The sequence below is a fragment of the Sceloporus undulatus genome, chromosome 3 (assembly GCF_019175285.1).
Source record: "Sceloporus undulatus isolate JIND9_A2432 ecotype Alabama chromosome 3, SceUnd_v1.1, whole genome shotgun sequence".
Classification (NCBI taxonomy): domain Eukaryota; kingdom Metazoa; phylum Chordata; class Lepidosauria; order Squamata; family Phrynosomatidae; genus Sceloporus; species Sceloporus undulatus.
In genome coordinates this window covers 170,490,731-170,512,034 of record NC_056524.1, presented here as the reverse complement: position 1 = coordinate 170,512,034, position 21,304 = coordinate 170,490,731, and the positions used below count along the sequence as shown (strand labels likewise).

Sequence of the window (21,304 nt, the reverse complement as noted above, 5' to 3'; positions counted from 1 at the left end):
TCAATGTTTGATCCAAGGTATGAGAAATCTTTAACTATTTTGCATTCTTATTTATTTAGGTTGAATTTATCTAAATCCTCCTTTGTCATTATCTTTGTTTTCTTTATATTTAACATTGGGCCTGCCTTTGCACCTTCTTCTTTTGAGTTTCTTCAGTAATTGTTCTCAAACCTACCTCATGCCAAATATAGGCTTGAGATAGGAGGGAAAGTATAAATAATATTCAGTTATAGTATCAACATTTAACCTTGTAACAGCTTTTATACTGTTCAGGAACTCCCAGCAATGTCCTCTATGCATTAAGGTGTACACGAAGTTTTTTGAGTGGCAAAATGTGTTTAAGCTACCAGGAGTTATAACTTAAGAGCTGCATTCATCCCCATACTAACTGCCACTTTGTTTTCTTAGAAGAGGCACACAAATGGTAAATTTAGTTACACCTTTATTTTTGAATTACAGAACAACACACACACACACACACACAAAATCAAATAAGAGTGGTTTAGTTAAAGCATCTGCTTATTCACTAGTGCATACCTGAAGGATGGAAGTTTTTATGCCATTAGAACATTATATTTAGTATGCTAGTATACAAAAAAAACCCTGGAAGATGCCAATTGCAAAAGACTGTAGAATCATTTCCTACAAGCAAGAATCTGAACTTTGCATACAGGATTATTTTTTTAAAGCCAAAATAAAAAATGGCACCTAACCTGAAGGGTTTGACTGTACTACACAGTCCAACATCAAAGGTTTGATAACCTCAAAAGAGAGGCCACTGCTAAGGAGAGGTAAATATTCACCCTGTATCATCAGTGCAAGGTATTTAGCATACACCAGTGATGGAGAACCTTTTGAGTATGGGGCATCAGGGGCAGGACTTCCCTGGAGACAGCTGAAGCCCCGGGACAGCCAGGAAGAGGAGGAACAGATGTGCGCCTGTTCCTTCTCCTCCCCCTGAACCCTTCCAGGCCTTCAGCTGCCTCTGTGGAGACAGCTGAAGGCCCAGGACAGCTGGGAAGAGAAGGAACAGGGGCATGCTTGTGCCTCCTCTTTCCAGTCCACCTTGTACCCTCAAAAATGGCTTTGCATGCCATCTTTGGTACGCGTGCCATAGGTTCGCCATCTCAGGCATACACCATTGTTGACACCTGCAATAAACGGAGAAGGAAACACAGTAGCTGCATCATATCATATACTCACTTCCAAGCAGCAAAAGCTTACCTAGAGCCAAGTAGCAGACAGGTGTTTTAAAAAATCAGTTTGATAAAATCAAGTCAATGCCCTCAAATGTATCTAGGATGTATGCAATGAAGCTGCATGAAAATCATGATTACAGGTTACTTGCACGAATCATGAGTTTGCTGCCACTTGTGTGAGTTCTCTCCCTGGTTATTCACCTTTAGTTTTACTAAGCACATTAGATTTTCAAAGCTGTGTTTCTAGCTGTATCATACTGGGGCAGTCAACTCTTCATGGTTTTATTACTCTTCAACAAATTGTTTAGACACTGATGCATATAAAAGTTGTGGGGGATAAGAACTTTCATCTTTTCAACATCTACTATTCTACAATTTCGAAGTCTGCGTGCTTGCTAGAGGGTTGGGAAAATATATTGAAATATATATATATAAGCCACTAATGGACACATTAAATGGCACAGTCCCCTACCCTGGCAATGTATTATCAGTGGCACTGTCTCCACATAACCTGGGCCACAGAGTGAATACCTCCAAACACATACAGAACTCTCCTCAAGCAAGGGTCATGCTCCATACTACTAGCACATGACATGCTGCTCCTAAGCATTCCAACTTACCTCTAGAGCTATCCAGGATAATGGCTAATCATGCAAAATAGATGCAGTCTATAGAACAAGACAGACTCTTGTGTCTTATAGTGTAGCATTGCAGGACAAATGCTATGATATTAACTGCTGATACAGCAAAATGCCAGAGCTTATCTGTTCTGAAATCTGACTGGGGAAGTGTAGCCTTTTACAACCACACTGCCATCACTGCTTTTTCCAAGCTCCTACTTTTACACTCTTCCCAAAAGATGTGGCAAATCATGAGTTACATCTTTAGCAAGGGAAGAGGCACAGACTTAGCAAATGTTGGCTAGAACATATCAACTTGATTTTCCAATTTTAATTATAGCAATTTATTCTTTTGTTTTTTCACCAAGCTACTCAAGTAGTTTAAAAAGTATTGGGCTTGGTGTCCAAAGCTTGCTGCAAGTACCGTGCTCTGCATGGTAGGTCCTGAATCAATTTTTTGCTACATAGACCACGAGCCACCAAGTTCAGGAGAATGATAAATTTTGTGTGGCCACATGCTAATAAATTCTTTGACAGCCTCAAGACTTATAGTCTTAACTATGCAATCACTATGGGCGTATTTGTGCCACTTTGAAAGATTCATTGAAAATAAATACTGCTGTTGTTTATGCAGCTGTGTCAAATTCTTAATTTTACTCTCTCTTAGTTTGAAAAAAAAGCAATTTAAAGGTGCTACCAATTAATGTTCACAAGAGGGCATCATTTCAATCTGTTTTAATGACTAGTATTCACAGACATGTTATACCAAGTTAAATCACGAGCCAGAGTGCCTTTAAAAATTAGTCACTAAATTTAAAATCTAGACACGGCAGCCGTGTCCTTAGTTTACTTATAGAGTATATAAGCACTACTTCTCAGAGGCACTCAAAGCCAGTTGATCAATGTAGGTAACTTCTCACATTCGTATGAACCAAAAGAACTAAAACTAAAACCAGAAATATCATTAAGTCAACAGTGCAGACCTCTTCCAGAATAGCGCATGGCTACTAAACAATTCATAAAAAGAAGCTTGTGACTGGGGGTAGTGGAGCTTTGAGGAGATCAGGACATAAAGATTTCACTCTTGCTAGCCTAACCCTTGCCTCTTGTTTCTTCAAGAATGAAAAAGAAAGTTGGCTAAAGTAGACATTTCTTCTAGTTCCACACATGGCGCTTGCAATGTTCAACAGCCTAAAAAGAAAAACAAGAATAGTGCTTTATTCCTTTACAAGCAGCCCAAACAAAATGACTAGAATCTTTTGTATTAGTTCCAGGTTTTATAGGGCAAAAGAAATGCCAGAAACAGTGGGCTATTTACAGCATTGGTTCTCAGCCTTTTGTGTATTACTTCCCACCAATCACTAACAAAACACTTGAGAAGAACAAAGTCAATTTCTCCCCAAAGTCATTTATATTTTTTACAGTTATTCCATGGTTAAAATTTATTATTTATGATAAGTTGGTAGACAGAGAAGATGGAATTCAGGGAAACAATGCTGTCCAGAATTACTACAAGCAAGCCAAGAGATTGAAGTTGGATACTGTGTGGGAGATAAGATCAATATGAGGCCACATATCATGCCTCCAGGACCGCACACTGTAGGACAGTAAGTGTTTCACATAGATTACTTCTGTATCACTGATCTACAGGAGGTACATAAATACAGGGATTATGAGAGTTACTTACATTGCACTGCAATGCTGTCTCCATGTTTTTACACCAATAGCCTGGTCCACGGACACATACCTCTGACCCCAGAAGAGACTGTGTGGTTATCTCACAAACGCCAAGTTTCTGTAACGTGAGAGGGGACAATGGTAGCGCAGTTACTACCTTGTTCTGATAAAAAGTTTGGATTCCTACCCCAGCCCTTATAACTTCCACAGGGTCCAGACAGATGTAAAAAAAAACCCTATCTGTGTTAGCTGGTCATGCTAGCTTAATAATTCCATCTTGTTTGAAGAAGCTATTGAGTCAGAGTTTCAGAACACAAAACAACATGAATCCCCACCTGATTAGAAAAAGCAAGACAACCCACAATTAACTTTAAGATGATGTCTCACAGTGGTATGTTTTCACTTGCTGGTAACAGAATATAAACTTGAGCTCAGATGTCAGATCTCCAGGAACATAATAGCAAAACTAGTACAGGTTGAGTGTCACAGAATCATATAATCATAGGGTTGGAAGAGACCACAAAGGCCATCCAGTACAACCCCCTGCCATGTAAGAGCTCTCAATCAAAGCATACCCATCAGATGGCCATCCAGCCTCTGTTTAAAGACTTCCAAGGAGGGAGACTCCACCACTCTTCGAGGAAGTGTGTTCCCTTATCAGAAAAGCTCAGGACCAGAGGTGTTTTGGATTTCAGTTTTTTTTTTTAAAAAAAAATTGGAATACATGTATTTGCATATACATATATAATGAGATTCCTTGAAGATGGGACCCAAATCTAAATTCAAAATTCATTTATGTTTTAAGTACACCTTATATACATAGCCTGATGGTAATTTTATACAATATTTTAAATAATTTAATTATATGTTTCTGATCATGAAACAAAAGTCTGTGTGCACTGAAAGCAAAGGTGTCACTCTCTCAGCCACCTATGTGGACAATTTTGGATTTCATGATTCCTGATAAGGGAGATGACTCAGCCTGTATATAATAAGGAAAACAACACCGAAGTTTTATAAGAAAAGTCACAGTAGATGCAGTACTTACACTACACACAAAAGTGGGGTCCATCATTTCTGCTAAGAGCTGCACAACTACTGGTTCATACTGATCCACAAACTGTACACACTGGTGTAATTTTTTCAAAAAAGAAAAAGAAAAGAAAAGGAGAAGACGTAATGAAAAAGCTGATTACAAGACTCAAGTAAACCACACATATTACAGACTAAGAATCACTCCCTGCAGTGGGTGCAACCCAGTTGAGCTTAGAAGCATTAATGCCCTATTGATTTCAGTTTAAGATTTTTAGCAAGTGTTGGCATCCTGGTGACCTTCCAGATGCTTTGGACAACAACTACCCATAAGCACGGCTAAATTCAGGGATTATGAGAGTTATGGCCCAAAATATCTGAAAAGTACTGTGTTAACTACTCCATTCTCCTCCTAAAAGTGCTATCAAATGCAAACAGGTGCACTGATATTTTATTTGATTAGATACAAATAATGATTAGAACAATGGAAGAAACTGCTATGTATCTACTTCACAAGTAAAAAAACTGAGAATTGCCAAAGCTCTGGGAATTGTCCTTGTGAAACATTGCAGCTGGGGAAAAATCTTCAAGTCTACACTTGCAAAAAATTACCCTACTTATATTATTACAAGTTTTAAAACAAATGACCACAATTAATTTGCAGTGATCTGTGCAGAGGTCAATGGACACTACCAATGATTGTGACAGTCGCTAAGGGACATGCATTTATATTAACATTTTTTAAAAAGCATCAATTTTTTTGCATGTCCTCCATTTAAAAATGTGTCCTACATTTGAAAATGTTGTCCTATATTATTTATTTATTGGCTTCGGCCCCCCCAGTTGTCTGAGGAACAGCAAGCCGGCCCCCGGGTCGAAAAGGTTGCCTACCCCTGAGATACAGTATGCCACTTCAGCTTTAGCATGTGCTGTATTCTGTATTTCAGTTTTTGTCATTTGTATCAACTATTGTACCTGGTCACTAATAGACTGGGGCAAGTAGTGGCAGACTCTTTCCAGAAAATCTTCAATCTCAGCAGCAGTAGCATTCTTAGCCAATTCTTTATCTGCATAAGCAACAACCATCTTGCACACATCACAGAGATTCCCAACCTGTGACTTCACTGGAACAAGTTTTTCTGAGAATACACAAAGTAAAAGTTATGTTCAGAATGCCTTTTTACAACCACCAAGGAATTAAAAGCATAAAACTAAAAAAATTAATAATGAGTAAATTAGCATGCAGGAGCACATATTACATAGCACTGGTTTAATTCAAGTTCTTACCAGCAGGCAAAGCCTTGTTTGCACAGCATTTCAGTAACACACACACAGTTTTAGGATCAGTTGCTTCCAAAAGCATGTCAATAAGAGATTTGCCATAGATTTCCACAAAGTCCCGGCACTCCTCCTGGAGATGTGCAGGTAGTACAGAACAGACTTTCTCCATTCCATAAACCATCTCTTCCTAATGTGGAGAGTGATCAAAATGTACAGTTATTATCACTATATTTCAATGGCTGCCTATCACAAATCCCCCAGGAAATCTACAATACAAATACTAACACATGTGCCAATATCAAAGAATTGTGAAAACCTTTTATAGTATTTTCAACTACTGCTCTTCTTCTACCAACCCATTTCAGTCCCCAAAGTCTTTGGGGTAGATTCTGTACTGACACACTGTATTGCCCCACTCCCAAATCAGAACGAAAAGCTTCTGCTAAGTAAGAGGAACATAACTTTGAGTCATGGAAATGGCCTCCTAATCTTTAGTATGTGCCCACCTTGGATATGAGCAGTTAGGAGACCTCAGACCTCATGTCAGTGTAATAGCCACTTAAGCCAGTAAACTTTGGGGAATTTATGATTATGACTAAACTAATATCTCTTCAATTAGCAACAACTTCAGATGACAGAGGAAACTGTATTTAAACAATTTAGGTAACTTTATTTTAGCATTCTCATTTAATAGTAATTTAAGTGAACAAAGAATACAGACCTCTGACTTATTGCTTTCCAGAAGGCTGGCCACCTCTTCCACCATAATTGTACATGCATCACACAGAGAGAAAGATTCTCTTTGACTCAGGCCAGTCTATTTTTAAAAAATGTTAAAAAAAGGAGTTAGCAGTACAGTCAAACATTTAACAAGTGATCATCATTTAAACACAAAATGCATTATTACTTAAATTACACTCTACTTTTGAGTAGTTTTTTTTACTTTTCCATTGTTGAATAGAGTTGACAGCATATATAAATTTAAAACAGCATTTTTAAACTTTTAATATTTCAGTTTTAATATTTCAGATTTGAGTTAAACTTGAAGTTCACACAATCAATGTGAACACAACCTATGGCCCATTTAAACACCACAGACTGTATCTAACGTTTGAGGCCAAATGTTGTAAGCAGAATACAACTGGCTATAAAGATTTAGGAAATACTTTGCAGAAATAATCCAGTTTGAGACTACTGTACTTTAATTGCCCTGACCCAGTGCTAGGGAATCTTGGGAACTGCAGTTTGTAGTGGCACCAGAGCTCTCTGACAGAGAAGGCTAGATATCTCACAAAACTACCATTCCTAGCATTCCCTTGCATTGAGCCAGAGCAGTTAAAGCGGTATCAAACTAGATTATTTGTGCAGTGTGTTTTGGACCTAAGTTGTCTTATTCTACATCCTCACGTTTGAACATATGTGACTTAACAGAAATTCAATGTTGTGTGTTTCAGTCTTGTAATACAAAATTTTATGTACTGGGAGATGAACTGTTGATTTATTAACTTATGTGCAAAGATTTGTTTAGCTGCTGTTTGTAGCATGAATCCAAACAATCTAAAATGTGCAGGGGTGAACAGAGGAACAGTAAACAGCAGTGTATATTTTTACTATCCGGCAGCAACTGCTGAGAGGGGAAAAGCAAGAAAGTACCAATTCCTTGGAATGAATCAAGGATTAAAATAGCTCCACACATTTAACATCAACCTAAATTTAACAGTTTAAATACTTGATACTTCTAAAGTCACTATTCTCCAATTACATAGAAGATTGCCAGATTATATACCCATTAAGACAAGATTTTATTTAGAATGATAGAAGCACTGATGTTTGAAATAAGACCTCCCCACCAATCACTGCCTAAATCTTTAAACTAGAGATATCTGCAACAGAATCCAATACCCACAGCATGTAAACCATGTAATCTACCATCTAACTTCTTTTCCTTGTAAGAAGGTAAAACCACGGCTTACAATTCCTACTTCTCAATCAGGTAGTCACACTCCATAACTCACAAATATCAACAGTGGACATGAGTTTTTGGTAAAACTTGCATTTTCTCCCTACTGCATTATGGATAGTTGTGATATGGGAAGAACTACAAAGAGAGAAAGGCCTGTTACAGATTGCCAAAATAAAGCTGCTTCGGGTCTCTTTGGAGGTATGCTATTTAAATGATGCATGGGTCCTAAGAGTCCGGAGTTCGCGTCAAAGCTACACTCCATTCCTAAGCACTGGAGTGCAGCTTTTGGTGCAGCTTCCGGATTCTTAGGATGCATGCATCATTTAAATAGCACACCTCCAAAGAGACCGGAAGCAGCTTTATTTTGGCAGTCTGTAACAGGCCATAGTTTCATCCAGGTATGCTTCAGTCACAAGTTCCCTTCAATTGGTTCCTTGAGTATTAGTTATTTTGGCAAGAACTTATCAAACCATTCCAGTAGCAATGTGCTGAACAGAAGCTAAGAAAGTACATTAATCTGTTAACATGTATCTCAAATTTTACTCAGACTCATGACAAAGCATCACACAAACATCTCCTATCGTAATGTAATCACAAAAAGTTGTAATTTAAATGCCCATCACCTGAAGTGTACAAACTGCTGAACATCAAGCCTTACCTCAACTGGTTCTACCTTTACTGGTTTGATAGTTTTTGCAGGCAGCAGAGTTTGGAGAGGCACGGATTTCACAGAAGAACAGAATCCAACCATCTGGCAAATAACCTGTGGTTGCTGAGGACATACAGAGCAGTTACACAAATTAGTTCCTGAAGACTGCAGGAAGAACATCTCTATCTTCAAATACCCCACTAAGATACATAAACATGAAAGGAACCAAAATGCCACAATCAGACAATGCTACTTATGTTTTCAGCTTGAGTTGACTAGTGAATCAATTACTTCTGACGACTCTATTGCTAATTCTACTGTATAGTAAAACTAGACACTTAAAACTCAAGAATAGGTTTCAGCAGCTTGGGGATTTCCCCCACAAAGCTGCATATTTTGGAACCATAATGCATGGGAGTTCGGATTGCTTTTACAATAAATACAGTTGGCTCTTGGGAGTTCGCGGAGATCCGTTCAGGACCACCCCCACCCCCGCGAGTTCCAAAACTCATGCATATTCAAGCCCCATAGGCTTGAATGGGGCATGTGCATGTGGGACGCACACTCATTGGCATTAAAGCAGTCATCCCGCTGCAGATTTTCAAGTCCACAGATCCCAAGTCCGCGGAATTGGAGGGACAACTGCATTTAGTATTCCAGCATAACACATAGCTACAAAATAAGTAGAGTTTGTTTTTCCTGGATACCATTCCACGCCCTATTACAGTTGGCATGGAAAGGTTTCTGGCAGAGGGAGGCAATAGCAAGCTTCCCCTGATGCCAAACCTCTTAGTCAAGAAAACTCTATGATGGGGTTGCTATAAGTCAGGGTCACCATAAATTCACAGTCAACTTGAATGGCTACAACCTCCCCCCCCTCAGACTATATTCTCAGTAGTGTTCACTTAAAGCATTTCAATCTCCAGCCCCGTTATAACTGCAGAATAAATAAATAAAATTCTATCCAACCAAACAGATATTTGCAACTGTATTTAACGATTTGTAGATATTTCTCCTGAATTTAAAAGGAATTTGATGATATTCTAAAACGCGCACCATTGTTTTTTTGGCATCTTCCTATCCACTGTCGCTGAGCACATTTTAAAATATGCTTATGCCTTGCTTATCCATTCACTTTAAATCTTCTAACTTTTATAAAGTACTTCACTGCTTGTCCTAAGAAACCTCATACTCCTTTGCAGCTATGCTACCAGTTGCATGACCATTTAAAACATCCCACACACTTTAATACGCAATAGCCGCGCACAATGAAAGTATACAACTTTGCCATTTAAACAGAATGGATCACAGATTGAATATGCCATATCCAGTACTATACTAGAAGTGAAATGGAGATTCTGACACTGTACACACTTCAGGTTTACTACCAATACTAATACACACATTAATTTTCTTTTCTTCTTGCTTAGAGCAGATGAACATACACTCAAAGATAGTGAACTGGCTGACAGGTCATTAAAAATGGCTTATAGGAGGAGCTGCATAACTTTGGGCTTGTACTTCCTCCTCTAAGCACCTTAAATGACTGAAGCTTTTTTGTTAGTTTTGACTATGTGATTTTTGCATTATGATCCAATAGTAAACTCAATTAAGAGGAAGGTTGGGGAACAACTACCTTCATAATTACAGCTCAGAACTGGCTTGCTGAACAAACCACGGTAAGATTAACTACCTTTTTGTCAGATTCACAAAAATGAAGTGGTGATTAATTAAAACTGCAGTGAAAGTTCTTTGCACTCCAGAAAAAATATGTCAAGAGAAGCATGCAACCCAATCCAGCAGCTTCTACCATCAGGTCAGCCATGGCTTAGAAAATGACCTATAAATAGCAGATATATACAAGCATTTGCTTACAAAGATTATTGCAATGTTTGTGACAAATGCTATAAAATAACTCCGCCTAATTTTTATAAAGAATAGCAGAAAAGTATTGGCATTTCCAAACATCCTTAGAGAAGAAGCACAGCCCATTCCTTCCTCCTCTCTCTAGACAGACACATTATTTTCTTCCATACAATGTAAAATCAGAATACAACATGCTTTGTGTGCCAAGCTACTCCATTTCATGTAAGGCAATACATTCGCATGTTAAGCAGTGTCCCATGAATCCTCATGCAATAGCAGATATACCAGAAAGAGGTTTAGCACAGTCCTTGTTTAGAACAGCAAAATTTCCTCTCTCCATTCACCTACTCCACTTTTCTTCATTAATTGGAACACACACCACAGGTAATAGAGAGCTAACACTGAACACATGCAACATTTATTGCCAACTAAACCATGACAGGGCGCAAGGTCTTCAAAAATGTCTATTGGAAGTCAGCAGCTATTCCCAAGTCATGTTATGGGCATGCCAAAAACCCCTCACTGTTACCCTATAAGGCAGAATGTACGGGTTCACAGGGTCCTCTGTGAGTTCATTTTAATTCTCTGAGTTTCACAGAAATTATCAAAATGGGAAGGTTATTGTTGCATATCAATTAATATAAATTTCAAAGGGCATTTGGAAATAATCCTTTGGAAAACCAAAGGTCCCTTGAAACTGTCAAAGCTGAACTGGGTCATGTAACTCTACCAGCTAAGTTAGAAAGAGATTAACTACAGTCTTTCAAGGGTGGGAGGGGGAAAGCAGGCACCACCACAAGCAAGCTTCTCACAATACCTTTCTGCTGTTGACAAATGGAGAGAAAGGAAGAACAAGATATAACACAGAAAACAATCAAGCAGCTGTATGGTGCACAGGAGATCTCAGAGCATTAAGTCTTGCATGGGCCAAACAAGATAATCATTATCTTATATAAGTTAAACTGGGGGTTTATTTTTTCATTCCTAATAGATATAAACCACTGAAAGTAAGAAGAGAATGGTGTGTAGAGAAGAACAGAAGACTCTATAGTATACTGGTGTCATAGTACAAGTTTGTTCTTGCCACCAGATGAACTCCAACACCTATCACTGAACCATGGCCCAAATAGAGTTTTACGTGGCGGGTGGCCCTTAAGAAAATGAACTTTTAAAGCCAGGGTCTCTGGAACAAGAACTTAAGTTAGTCTTCATTAAACGTATTTAGAAATATTGTCAATTTTCAATTATTTAGTTTAAGTAACTTCTTAAATGATAAACTGGTGGCACAGATCTAAATCAGAGGGATGTCTTTAGAACAGGAATACTCGAATGACATTATATCATCTTACCATATGCATCATCATCTGAATAGCCAAATCTGATCTGGGAGATTAGGACTTGCACTATTAGAAAGGGGGGAAAAAATCAATGTACTAAATACTAGTTATCACACTCTAGCAATATATATCTCTCATTAAAGCCTCTGATTCTTCACTATTCTCAGAAGTGTCAACGGCCCTCTTTTAACTTGGCATTTTGACTTCAAAACCTTATTACAGTATTACAACAACAGTAAACAACCACGCAATTTATTACAGACACAGCCAGTAAAGAATAAAATACAATGATGGCCAAACATCCATATATACAGTCTTCATCCAAACGTTCAGTTCAACTATTCCATGGACAAGCTGTTTTGAGGAGGACTTAGTGAGAGACACTAGGTCAGGGTCAGCCATATTCATTATCAGTGGGATCTTATCCTTGTCGGACACTGACATTCAGCTGATACTTCCAAAGTGTATAATGTCACTTTAAGTCATTGGGGAAACGGATTCTTTGGGCCTCTGGCACTTTAAAAGTGGCAAAGTGCAACTTGATACAAATACTGAGAAAACTGGCAGTAAGCACCAACAAGCTTTTCTACTTACTGTACCATACACTTCACCAATAAGAGAACAATCAAATCGTTCAATACCGTATCAGCAAAGGCTGGGCCAGGGTTCACACTCCGTGACCTTGTCATTAGAAGACTCCAAATGTTGCAGTTAGTTTTCACTGCTTCCTGAATGTCAGTTATAGCTGAACACAGTCTTTACATACATCCCCACTTCCCTGCAAGAAAGAAAGAAGCAAGCGTATCTTGTAACACTACCGTCTAATAAAAAACACTTTTTCTATCTGGTCTTGAACTGCTTTATTTAGTACAATTATTATGATGAAAACTTCAGATCTTCACAGAACACAGCCCTGCACAACTAATTTTGAAGAAGTTTAACGAAATCTTTTCAAAGCAAACTTTTTTTCCCATGGTCAAGTGGGGTGCCATAAGTCCGGACCTCCGAACTGGGCAAATAGTAGCACAGACGTAGGACAAAATTTTCAAATGGAGGACACATTTTTAAAAAAGGAGGACATGCAAAATGATGTTTTGGTTAAAAAAATTCATATAAATGATGATTTTAGGCATGATAAAATGGAGGACATTTGGCATTATTCCAGACAGATGGCAGAATGTGCTTCCTTTCTGGTCAAACCAGAAGAGAGAAGATGAAGAACAGAGGAGGAGGAAGAGGAGAAGAAGAAAAAGAGGAAGAAGAGGAGGAGGAGAGGGGGAAAGGAGGAGGAGAAGAGAGGAAGGAGAGAAGAAAAGGGGAGGAAGAGGGGAAGGATGAGGTGAGAAAAGAAGGAGAGGAAGAGAAGAAGGGGAAGAAGAGAGGCGGAGGAGAGAGTAGAAGAAAAGAGATAAGAGAGGAGAGAAGAGAAGCAAGCTGCAGGGGGAACAAGGTCTCCCTTGGAGTCGCGCCCCTTCCTCCCTGCCTTGGCCCTGCCTTAGCCGGGAGGGGAAGCTCAAGGCAGGGAGAGAAGGCTGCCTTGGAGCCTCCCTGTCCTGGCGGGGTAAGCCTCCAGCGGAAAAAGGTCTCCCTTGGAGGAGAGACCCTTCCTCCCTGCCTGGAGCCTGCCTTCCGGCGGGGAAGCCCCAGGCAGGAAGAAGTCTCCCTGAAGAGACCCTTCCCCCTGCTCTGAGCCTGCAGGCGCGCCCAGGGGAGGGCTTGAAGCCACCCAGGTCTCTAGGGGCCAGCGGCAGTGCACATTCCCACTTCCTTCCCCCCGCGCACGCGCGCTGCGCTACCCCTACGAGGCCTGGGCGGCATTCAAGCCTCGCCCTGGGGCAAGGAAGAGAGAAGGCGGAGCTGGAGGAGGGTGGGTTTGGCGCGCAGCAGTCGCATGAGCGCAGCGCAATGGCCGGAGCAGGCCCCCAAACAGGGATCAGGCCGGTGGGGGCCCAACCGGACTGACCGGAGGGGCCCCCCAAAAACCGTGCTGGTCACGGGGGGGGGGGGGCGGGTTATGGCAAGCCTAGGTGCAAGTGAAGTGATATTCAAAATAACATCACTTTTTCACTCTTACAGCAGTGCCCTCTTTTTTGTAGATAGGAATAGTCAGTGGTGGTCCTTCCTCAGAAATATAGCCAACAGCACCTGGTATTGGTGGCAGTCTCTCATCCAATACTAACAAGGGCCAACCCTGCTAGCTTCCAAGATGGATCTGGCATTTTTAGGATATTTAGGCACTAAGTTATTCAGAATACAGTGCTCCCTCGGGTTACGAAATTAATATTCGTTCCGCCGCGGCGTTCGTAACCCGATGGCATTTCGCAAGCCGAAAAGGGCTTTCCCGTTGCGCGGGCAAGCGCGCGTTTGATTTCCGCGCCGAAAAATTTCGTAACCACCCGAAAAACCTCGTATCCCGAAACAAGTTTTTTGCGCAATCTAACTTTTTCGTATCCCGGAAATTTCATAACGCGATCAATTCGTATCCCGGGGTACCATTGTACAAAGTTAAATTCTGCTCGTGCAGTTTAATGCTATGCGTAAGAATACCAGAACAAGACAACATTTGAACAACAAATTGCAATGAAATACAGGGCTTCAAAAATCATACCATACGTAATTGATGTTTGATATAAGCAAAAGGTAAATTTAATCTCAATTAACCTCACAAAATACTGTGTAACAGATTTAATTTTATTCTCATACACTCCAAACCAGTCTTCACCTTTCATTATGATTTTAGCACTGAACCTGCCTTTACTGTCTCCACTCTCCCTCTTTTTAGTTCAGTTGCACTGCTATTTACGTATTGCTTTCCCATCCCAAAAACAAAAGCTGCAGAGTTTCTGCATCAATTTACATCCATAAAGTACCAAGAATTTTCCCTAACCTATGTGAATCATAACTGAAGGGAAAGAAAAGGAGAATGCTGGAGTTCTGCATGAGCAACACCGGAAGATATTAACTCCAGCATGTTTTTTCACTTAATATCCTTGACTGCAGATGGTTCTTGGACAACACATAAGTGATGCACATGCTCATGTTCCAAGACATAAAATACTAACACACCTTTGTATTCTTCAGTAAACACACTCTGTGTTTTGGGAAAGAGCTCCTGAATTAGTAGTCATCCTATTGCCTCAAGTTTAACTGAATGCTTTTTCCTGGGCTTCCAAGGAAGAGATAGGCCAGGGGTAGGCAATCTTTTTGAGCCGGGGGCCGGGCTGCTGTCCCTCAGACAACTAGGGGGGCCGAAGCCAAAGAATAAATAAATAATTTTTTTAAAAAAAATTTAAATATATAAATAAGCCAGGACAAATGTAGGACAAAATTTTCAAATGGAAGACACTTTTTAAAAAAAAATAGAGGACACGTGAAAAAATTTGCTGATTTTTTTAAAAAATGTTAATATAAATGCATGTTTCTGAGGCTTCTATAGACAATTGCCCCCCAAAGGCCCCGGCGGCAATCAGCAGCAGGACCAGGCTGGGGCCGGTCCCAAGGCCTCGCCGGGCCGCAGGTTGCCTACCACTGAGATAGGCCAAAAGTACCTCCCAAATGTTCTGATTACAAAACACATAATCCCTAGCCATCAAAGATAATGGGAACTGGAGTCTAATTTATTTATTTCTATTTTAAAGATTTATATTCCGCCTTTCTCCCACAACAGGATTCAAGGCAGGTCTAAAACATATGAAGAGCTAGCTAACTTTGGTTAAAGGTTTTCTCCTAATAGATAAGGGCATCTCTTTTCTTTTAAATAACTCAATTGTTCTCAGTACTTCTGATGCACTCTGACAACCCTTCAGCATCAGACTAGTAAGGGGTGAAAAAAACATGCCCCATGGGCCATATGAAGCTCCTGAGGCACTCTTTTGCAGCTACAAAGCCTACCAAGAGACTCTCCCATTTTAAAGCCAAACAAAAAAATTAACAAAAAATTCCTGGGAACCAAAGTGATGCCCATTCATTTTTTACTGTGTCCAAAGCAGTTAGGGGAAGGGGGTGCCCATCCTTGGTCTGAATCCACTCAATCAACTTTCTTATTTTTTTTAGAGGTATCTGAAACGTATTTAGTTATTCTAGGCTCTCTAGGATTTTCACCTGCTTTTTAATAAGAACAATTTATACAGTTAAGACTCATTTAGGGTTTTTAATTTTACACTATCCAGGTTAAACACACCAACTAAGGCTTTTTTAAAAAATTAATACAGAATTAGAGATGGAAGGGACCCCATAGGCCATCAGGTTCAACTCCCTGTTCAATGCACAATTTTCAGCTAGAGCATTGCCAGCATATGTTGGTGATAACTAATAAATACCAGTGTTTGCACACAGACAGCGTGTATTATATTACAGTTGTCCCTTGGTATCCATTGGGATTTGGTTCCAGGATACCCCATAGATACTAAAATCTGTGGATGTTCATTAAATGCAAAGGTGTAGTAAAATGATGTTCTTTTTATAAAATGGCAACTCAAGGTCTGTTTTCTGGAATTTATATTTTCTGAATGTTTTCAAGCTGCGGATAGTTAAATCCATGGATAAATAGGAGCAATTATATTTCTGAAAACAGTGATGGGCTAATAAGAAAAGTTTTGAGCAGTCTTCAAATGCAGTGGAACACTATACCTTATAGGTGCTGTCAGCAATGATGTGACCAAAGAACCCTATTTTATATATAATTAAACTTTAACTCCTTAACACAACATTCGGTTAAAAGGTTTGCTATGCAAACTAACCCTTTCTTGTACAACCCGAACGCAGTTAAGATGCTACATTCTCACCTGAGATTTTTGCTTAGGTTTGTCTTGAGGAAAAAGGAGAAGTGGCACATTAGCCATGAAAGGAGATGCAAGTTCAGAGAAGTCCAGTTCAGGAATCTTGTTAGATTGAAGCTGCTTCTGCAGTTTTATTTCTGCCAGATGCTTCTGAAGGGACTGACACAATGTCAGTGCACTGCATACAACCTGAGGATCATCCTAAAGATTAAGAGACAATAGAGTGCTCATACATATTTCTCAAGAGCAGAAGAAGCATCGGCTAAAGAAAATTTGTCAGATTATCCAAAACTCAAAAATGTGACCTAGATAGCTGCACAACCTTGTCTTCCTCATAACTACTATTTCCAAATCCAACCACCTTGATCTTCTTAACCCTGGCTATACAATATACAGTCACCCCTCCTAATGTGCAGATCTCAGATCCACGCCTTTGAATATATGCAGAGGGGCAACCTCCGCTATTTGCAATGGTGCAAATGGATCCCCGCAAAAACAGAAGTCCAGCTGTAGTTAGGGGGAGCAGCTCTAAGAGCTCTGAAAGTTAGGTTAAAAAAGTAAAAATATGCAAGACAGTTTAGCTTTTCCAATTTATTCTGGTTACAAAACGAATTTTTCCTTGATACAGTATTCCTTCAATTTATTATGAATAGCGTACTTACAAGCTCCTCTTTGATCATGTCCAAAATGTTTGGCAAATACGCTTCCACCATATCCTTGCACTGAGAAACAAGGCCTGGATCAGGAAGAAACTCACAGACCTTAGTCATGTAGGCATATATTTCTTCCTAAGAAAGAAGACAGGGAGATTATAGTGCAGCCTCGGAAATTTATGTTAACATAATATAACCCAATATCACTAATCACAATGTTACTGATAAATTCTTGGATTCCCTACAGATAGTAATTACCAATGAAGAAACTGAGTATTTAAACTTGTGTCACAATAGGAAACCAAATTAGTTACCAAGATATTAAAACCAGTCAAAACTCTAGGAACCGATGGATATCCAGGATATTTTTATAACACTTTTTTTGAAGATCTAAGACCTAGTACAATACATTATTTCATGACAGTGAGATACATGGCCACTGGCAACTAAAAAAACATTGGCAGTTCCAAAGGAATGACAGCTCTGTTTTGGATTCGTAACATACCAACACTCTACCAAGGAGGAAAAACGAACGTTGGTATTTACCAGTGATACGTTCAGTCCCAGCAGACAAGGGTCCTAACATCCTTTTATTTTATTTACAGCAATTTTAGTGAGGCAAGCTAACCCATTTGTGACACAATATATTTCAAAACAAACAACAGCTTCAAACAGCTTCATTTATATACTGCTTCATATTAAACTAACAGTGTCTAAGCAGTTTACAAAGTGTAAGCTAATTGCCCCCAACAATCTGGGTACTCATTTTAGCAACCTCGGAAGGATGCAAGCCTGAGTCAAAAGGCCAAAATAGATTTATGTCAACACTTATTTAGCATAATGAGGGCACTAGCAATTAACCATATTAATTATGAAACTCAAAATACACAACCATTTTCAGTAATATTGATGAACATACTTAAAATTTTTGACAGAGCAGAGAGACCGTAAGGGCTGTTCGACAGTAATGGCTGTTCAACAGTGGAACACACTCTCTTGGAGTGTAGTGGAGTCTCCTCCCCTGGAGGTCTTTAAACAGAGGCTTGATGGCTATCTGTCAGGGATGCTTTGATTGAAAGTTCCTGCATGGCAGGGGGTTGGATTGGGTGGCCCTTGTGGTCTCTTCCAACTCTACAATTCTATGATTCTATGACCTGTATTTTTTGATTATTAACAAAACCAGGAAAATGGAGCAGTTTTTGTCCTTGATAAGAAGAAACAAAGGCTCTGGGGAGTATAGTCACCCCTTCTTTTTCGTGGAGGACCCGTTCTGGAACTCCTCACAAAAACAGAATTTCACTTATAATCAAGCCCCATGGTTTGTGAGTGAGTGGCTGCAGAACAGACATTTAAGCACTGCACCACCAGGTTTCATTTTAACATGTTCTGGCCAAAATTCAAATTGGAGTCATTATCATGTTTTAGTCTTTGTTATTCCTGTTTAAGATATTTGGGAATATTACTTACTAAAGAGACAAAGCAACTGGCCCATAGAAATGATTCAGCAATTGTTTAATGGATCACCTTCACATTTCAGCAACAGAGAACTTTTAAACTTTCCTTATTAACAAGAAAGGCCACCATCACGTTCCATGTGCCCTATAAATGTATTTTTTGCTTCTGAACTAAACTGCTCTGAACTACACTGGGGGAAAAAGGAAGAAAAGCTAGAAAACTTCGTAACAGAAAAACAAAAAGAAAATCTGTAAATAAAATTTGGTACAGCCCCAGTAAACTATGAGATTTGCTGTGTCTTAACATACAACACTGGCATCACTGAGAGGTGCAGAATTATGGCTCACACCTCAGAGGATGACTAACACCCAGTCAAATCTTCCTCCAGCTCTGGGGATATGCATGCATGTCAGTGCAGCATGCAGCACAGACTCCTTCTCCACTGGTCTGGCTTTCTCCCTGAGGACGATGCTGGACAGTGGAGGAGGAGCAGAGGCAAACACTTGTCCCTCAAGGCTTCTCCACTGCCCGGATTTCTCCCCAGGTTGGACGCTGGGCAATGGAGGAGGAGGAGGAGGAATGCTTCTTTGCTGCCTGGCTTTCTTCCAAAGGAGGATACCAAGCAATAGAGGAGGGGGAAGATTAAACACTCACCTCTCAAGATTTATTCACTGCCCAGCTTTCTCCCTGAGGAGGTCGAACAGAGGAGGACTGAATGGTTGCACTTCAAGCTTTCTTCACTGACTGGCATTCTCCCGAGAAGAAAACCAGGCAGAGGAAGAGGAGGGGCTAGTGTACCTCTTCCATCTTTTCCTGCTGCCTCACTTGCCTGGCCATCCCTCAGCTTCTTCACTCCTCAGTGGATGGCCAGGGATGTGAGGCAGTGGGAGGGGAGGCAGAGGAATTGGCCACCGCCAGAAACCCTTACAAGCAGTAGCGTTACTAAAGGGTGCAGCCTGCATCAGATGAGACCCCAGAAGAGGGATGACTCCTGGTCAGGACTTCCTCCTGCATCCCTCACTGCTGTGGTGCACGGTGGCAACAGATAGGGCTTAGCTTCCCCCTCCCACTCACTGTCCCTGTTCTACTCATGTGTAGAGCGGCTTAGCAGCAAGGTGAGTGGAATGCCCTTTTGGCCCCTGCCCCCAGAAGCACTCCCATACCAGGTGACACTCAGGCAGGGACACCACTGAGGTACAGTACTATATTAAAATAATTAAGTGGATAAGGAAGAGAGACTACTACATCTATGTATGAAACAAACATCACATTAGATAAACCTGTCTTGCCAAGGAACTGCTAGAAATTCTTTTGACTAAAGTTCTGTTTCAAGGCTGGAAAACCTGGGTCAAGGTTTTTACTCTAACCCCTCTCCTTTGTGTAATAATTACCAAAGTATGCCATTCTAATTTTGCCCACCAATAAAGAAGTATTTTTGTACTACCGATACTTACCCATCTGTAATACAGTGCAAATTTTAGTTTAAGAGAATTTTATTATCATTTTATCTATGTTCATTTACACAAACTATTTACAGATCTCAACACAGGTACTTATACTTAAGAAACCCATGCTTTAAACATTTATAATAAAATTTGCTGAACAGGGAATATGTCAGCATGGAGTAAAAATTGTTGTATTTATTTTCCTGCATTTTGTCTGTCAGACTTGACACAATGGACACCCTCAAGAAAAGCACCGCCTTACCTCTGTGGCATTGTCCTTCAAGACCTTTCCAGCTACAGTTACGATTTCTTTACACAAGTCACAAGGAATGCTTTTCTGAGAAGAAAAGAAATGCTTGATCAATTTTATAAAGTACAAAATATTACTTCCTAAAAAAATAGTTGTGCTATTCTTCCCCAAAACATCATAGGTAACTGCAATAAACTAGATGTCCTCTTATAAGGTATAGAAGTGGGAAAACAGCATTGTCGGAAGTTTAGAGGATGTACAATGAAGACTCAGAGGTGTGAAGAATACAGCCAGCCAGCTGGCAAGGGAACCTTTAAGAGAGGTTGTTCTTGGTGATACAAGGACAAATCTTAAACTACCGTATATTCCGGTATATAAGACGACTGGGCGTATAAGACGACCCCCAAATTTACAACTTAAAATAGAGTATTTGGGATATATTCACCGTATAAGACCACCCCTCTCTTCCTTGATAAGTCAGAAAGGAGCTGAAGGCACACAACAACAGCAGCAGCAGCAGCAGCAACAGAGGAGAAAGAGGGGGGAGGAGAAAAAAGGAGAAGGAGAAAGAAGAAAAGGAGGGGAAGAGGAGGCAGACTCCACTATACTCTGAGGAAGGAGTGTGTTCCATGTTTGAAATAACAGCATACACAACATTATTTCACCCGCCCCGACAACTCCTCCCGCCCTTCCTCTTGGTGCATCTACACTTTAGAATTAATGCAGTTTGACACCACTTTAAGAGCTGCTGCTCCATCCTATTGGAATCCTAGGATTCATAGTTTTATAAGGTCTTTTGCCTTCTCTGCCCAAAGAATGTGGGGCGCTGCTCCAAACTACAAATCCCAGGGATTCTGTACAGATGGAGCCGTGGCAGTTCAAGTGGCTCCTATTGGAATCAAAGCCCAGGAAGCTTTGTGCCAAATAGAAATGTGTTAGGCTGCAACTGCACTGCAGAAATAATCCAGTTTGACACCCCTTTAACTGCCCTGGCTCAGTGCTATGGAATCCTGGGAATTCTAGTTTTCTGAGACATCTCAGCAAACTTTGGTGTGACAACAAACTACAATTCCCAGGATTTCATAGCACTGGGCCATGG

At 40.1% G+C, this 21,304-nt stretch overlaps 1 protein-coding gene across 1 annotated transcript in view; it reads right to left on the bottom strand.

Annotated features, from left to right (window-relative positions):
- Window positions 1–425: 425 nt before the first annotated feature.
- Window positions 426–21,304, bottom strand: part of LOC121927268 (prosaposin-like) — a 34,399-nt gene continuing 13,520 nt past the window's right edge. Inside the window, 13 exon segments of the mRNA XM_042460976.1 lie at window positions 426–3,010; window positions 3,507–3,614; window positions 4,545–4,625; window positions 5,504–5,667; window positions 5,816–5,996; window positions 6,531–6,626; window positions 8,431–8,544; window positions 11,637–11,690; window positions 12,266–12,366; window positions 12,369–12,402; window positions 16,409–16,603; window positions 17,065–17,190; window positions 20,218–20,292. Of these exon segments, the coding sequence (XP_042316910.1) occupies window positions 2,975–3,010; window positions 3,507–3,614; window positions 4,545–4,625; window positions 5,504–5,667; window positions 5,816–5,996; window positions 6,531–6,626; window positions 8,431–8,544; window positions 11,637–11,690; window positions 12,266–12,366; window positions 12,369–12,402; window positions 16,409–16,603; window positions 17,065–17,190; window positions 20,218–20,292 (1,365 nt within the window). The 3' untranslated portion in view covers window positions 426–2,974.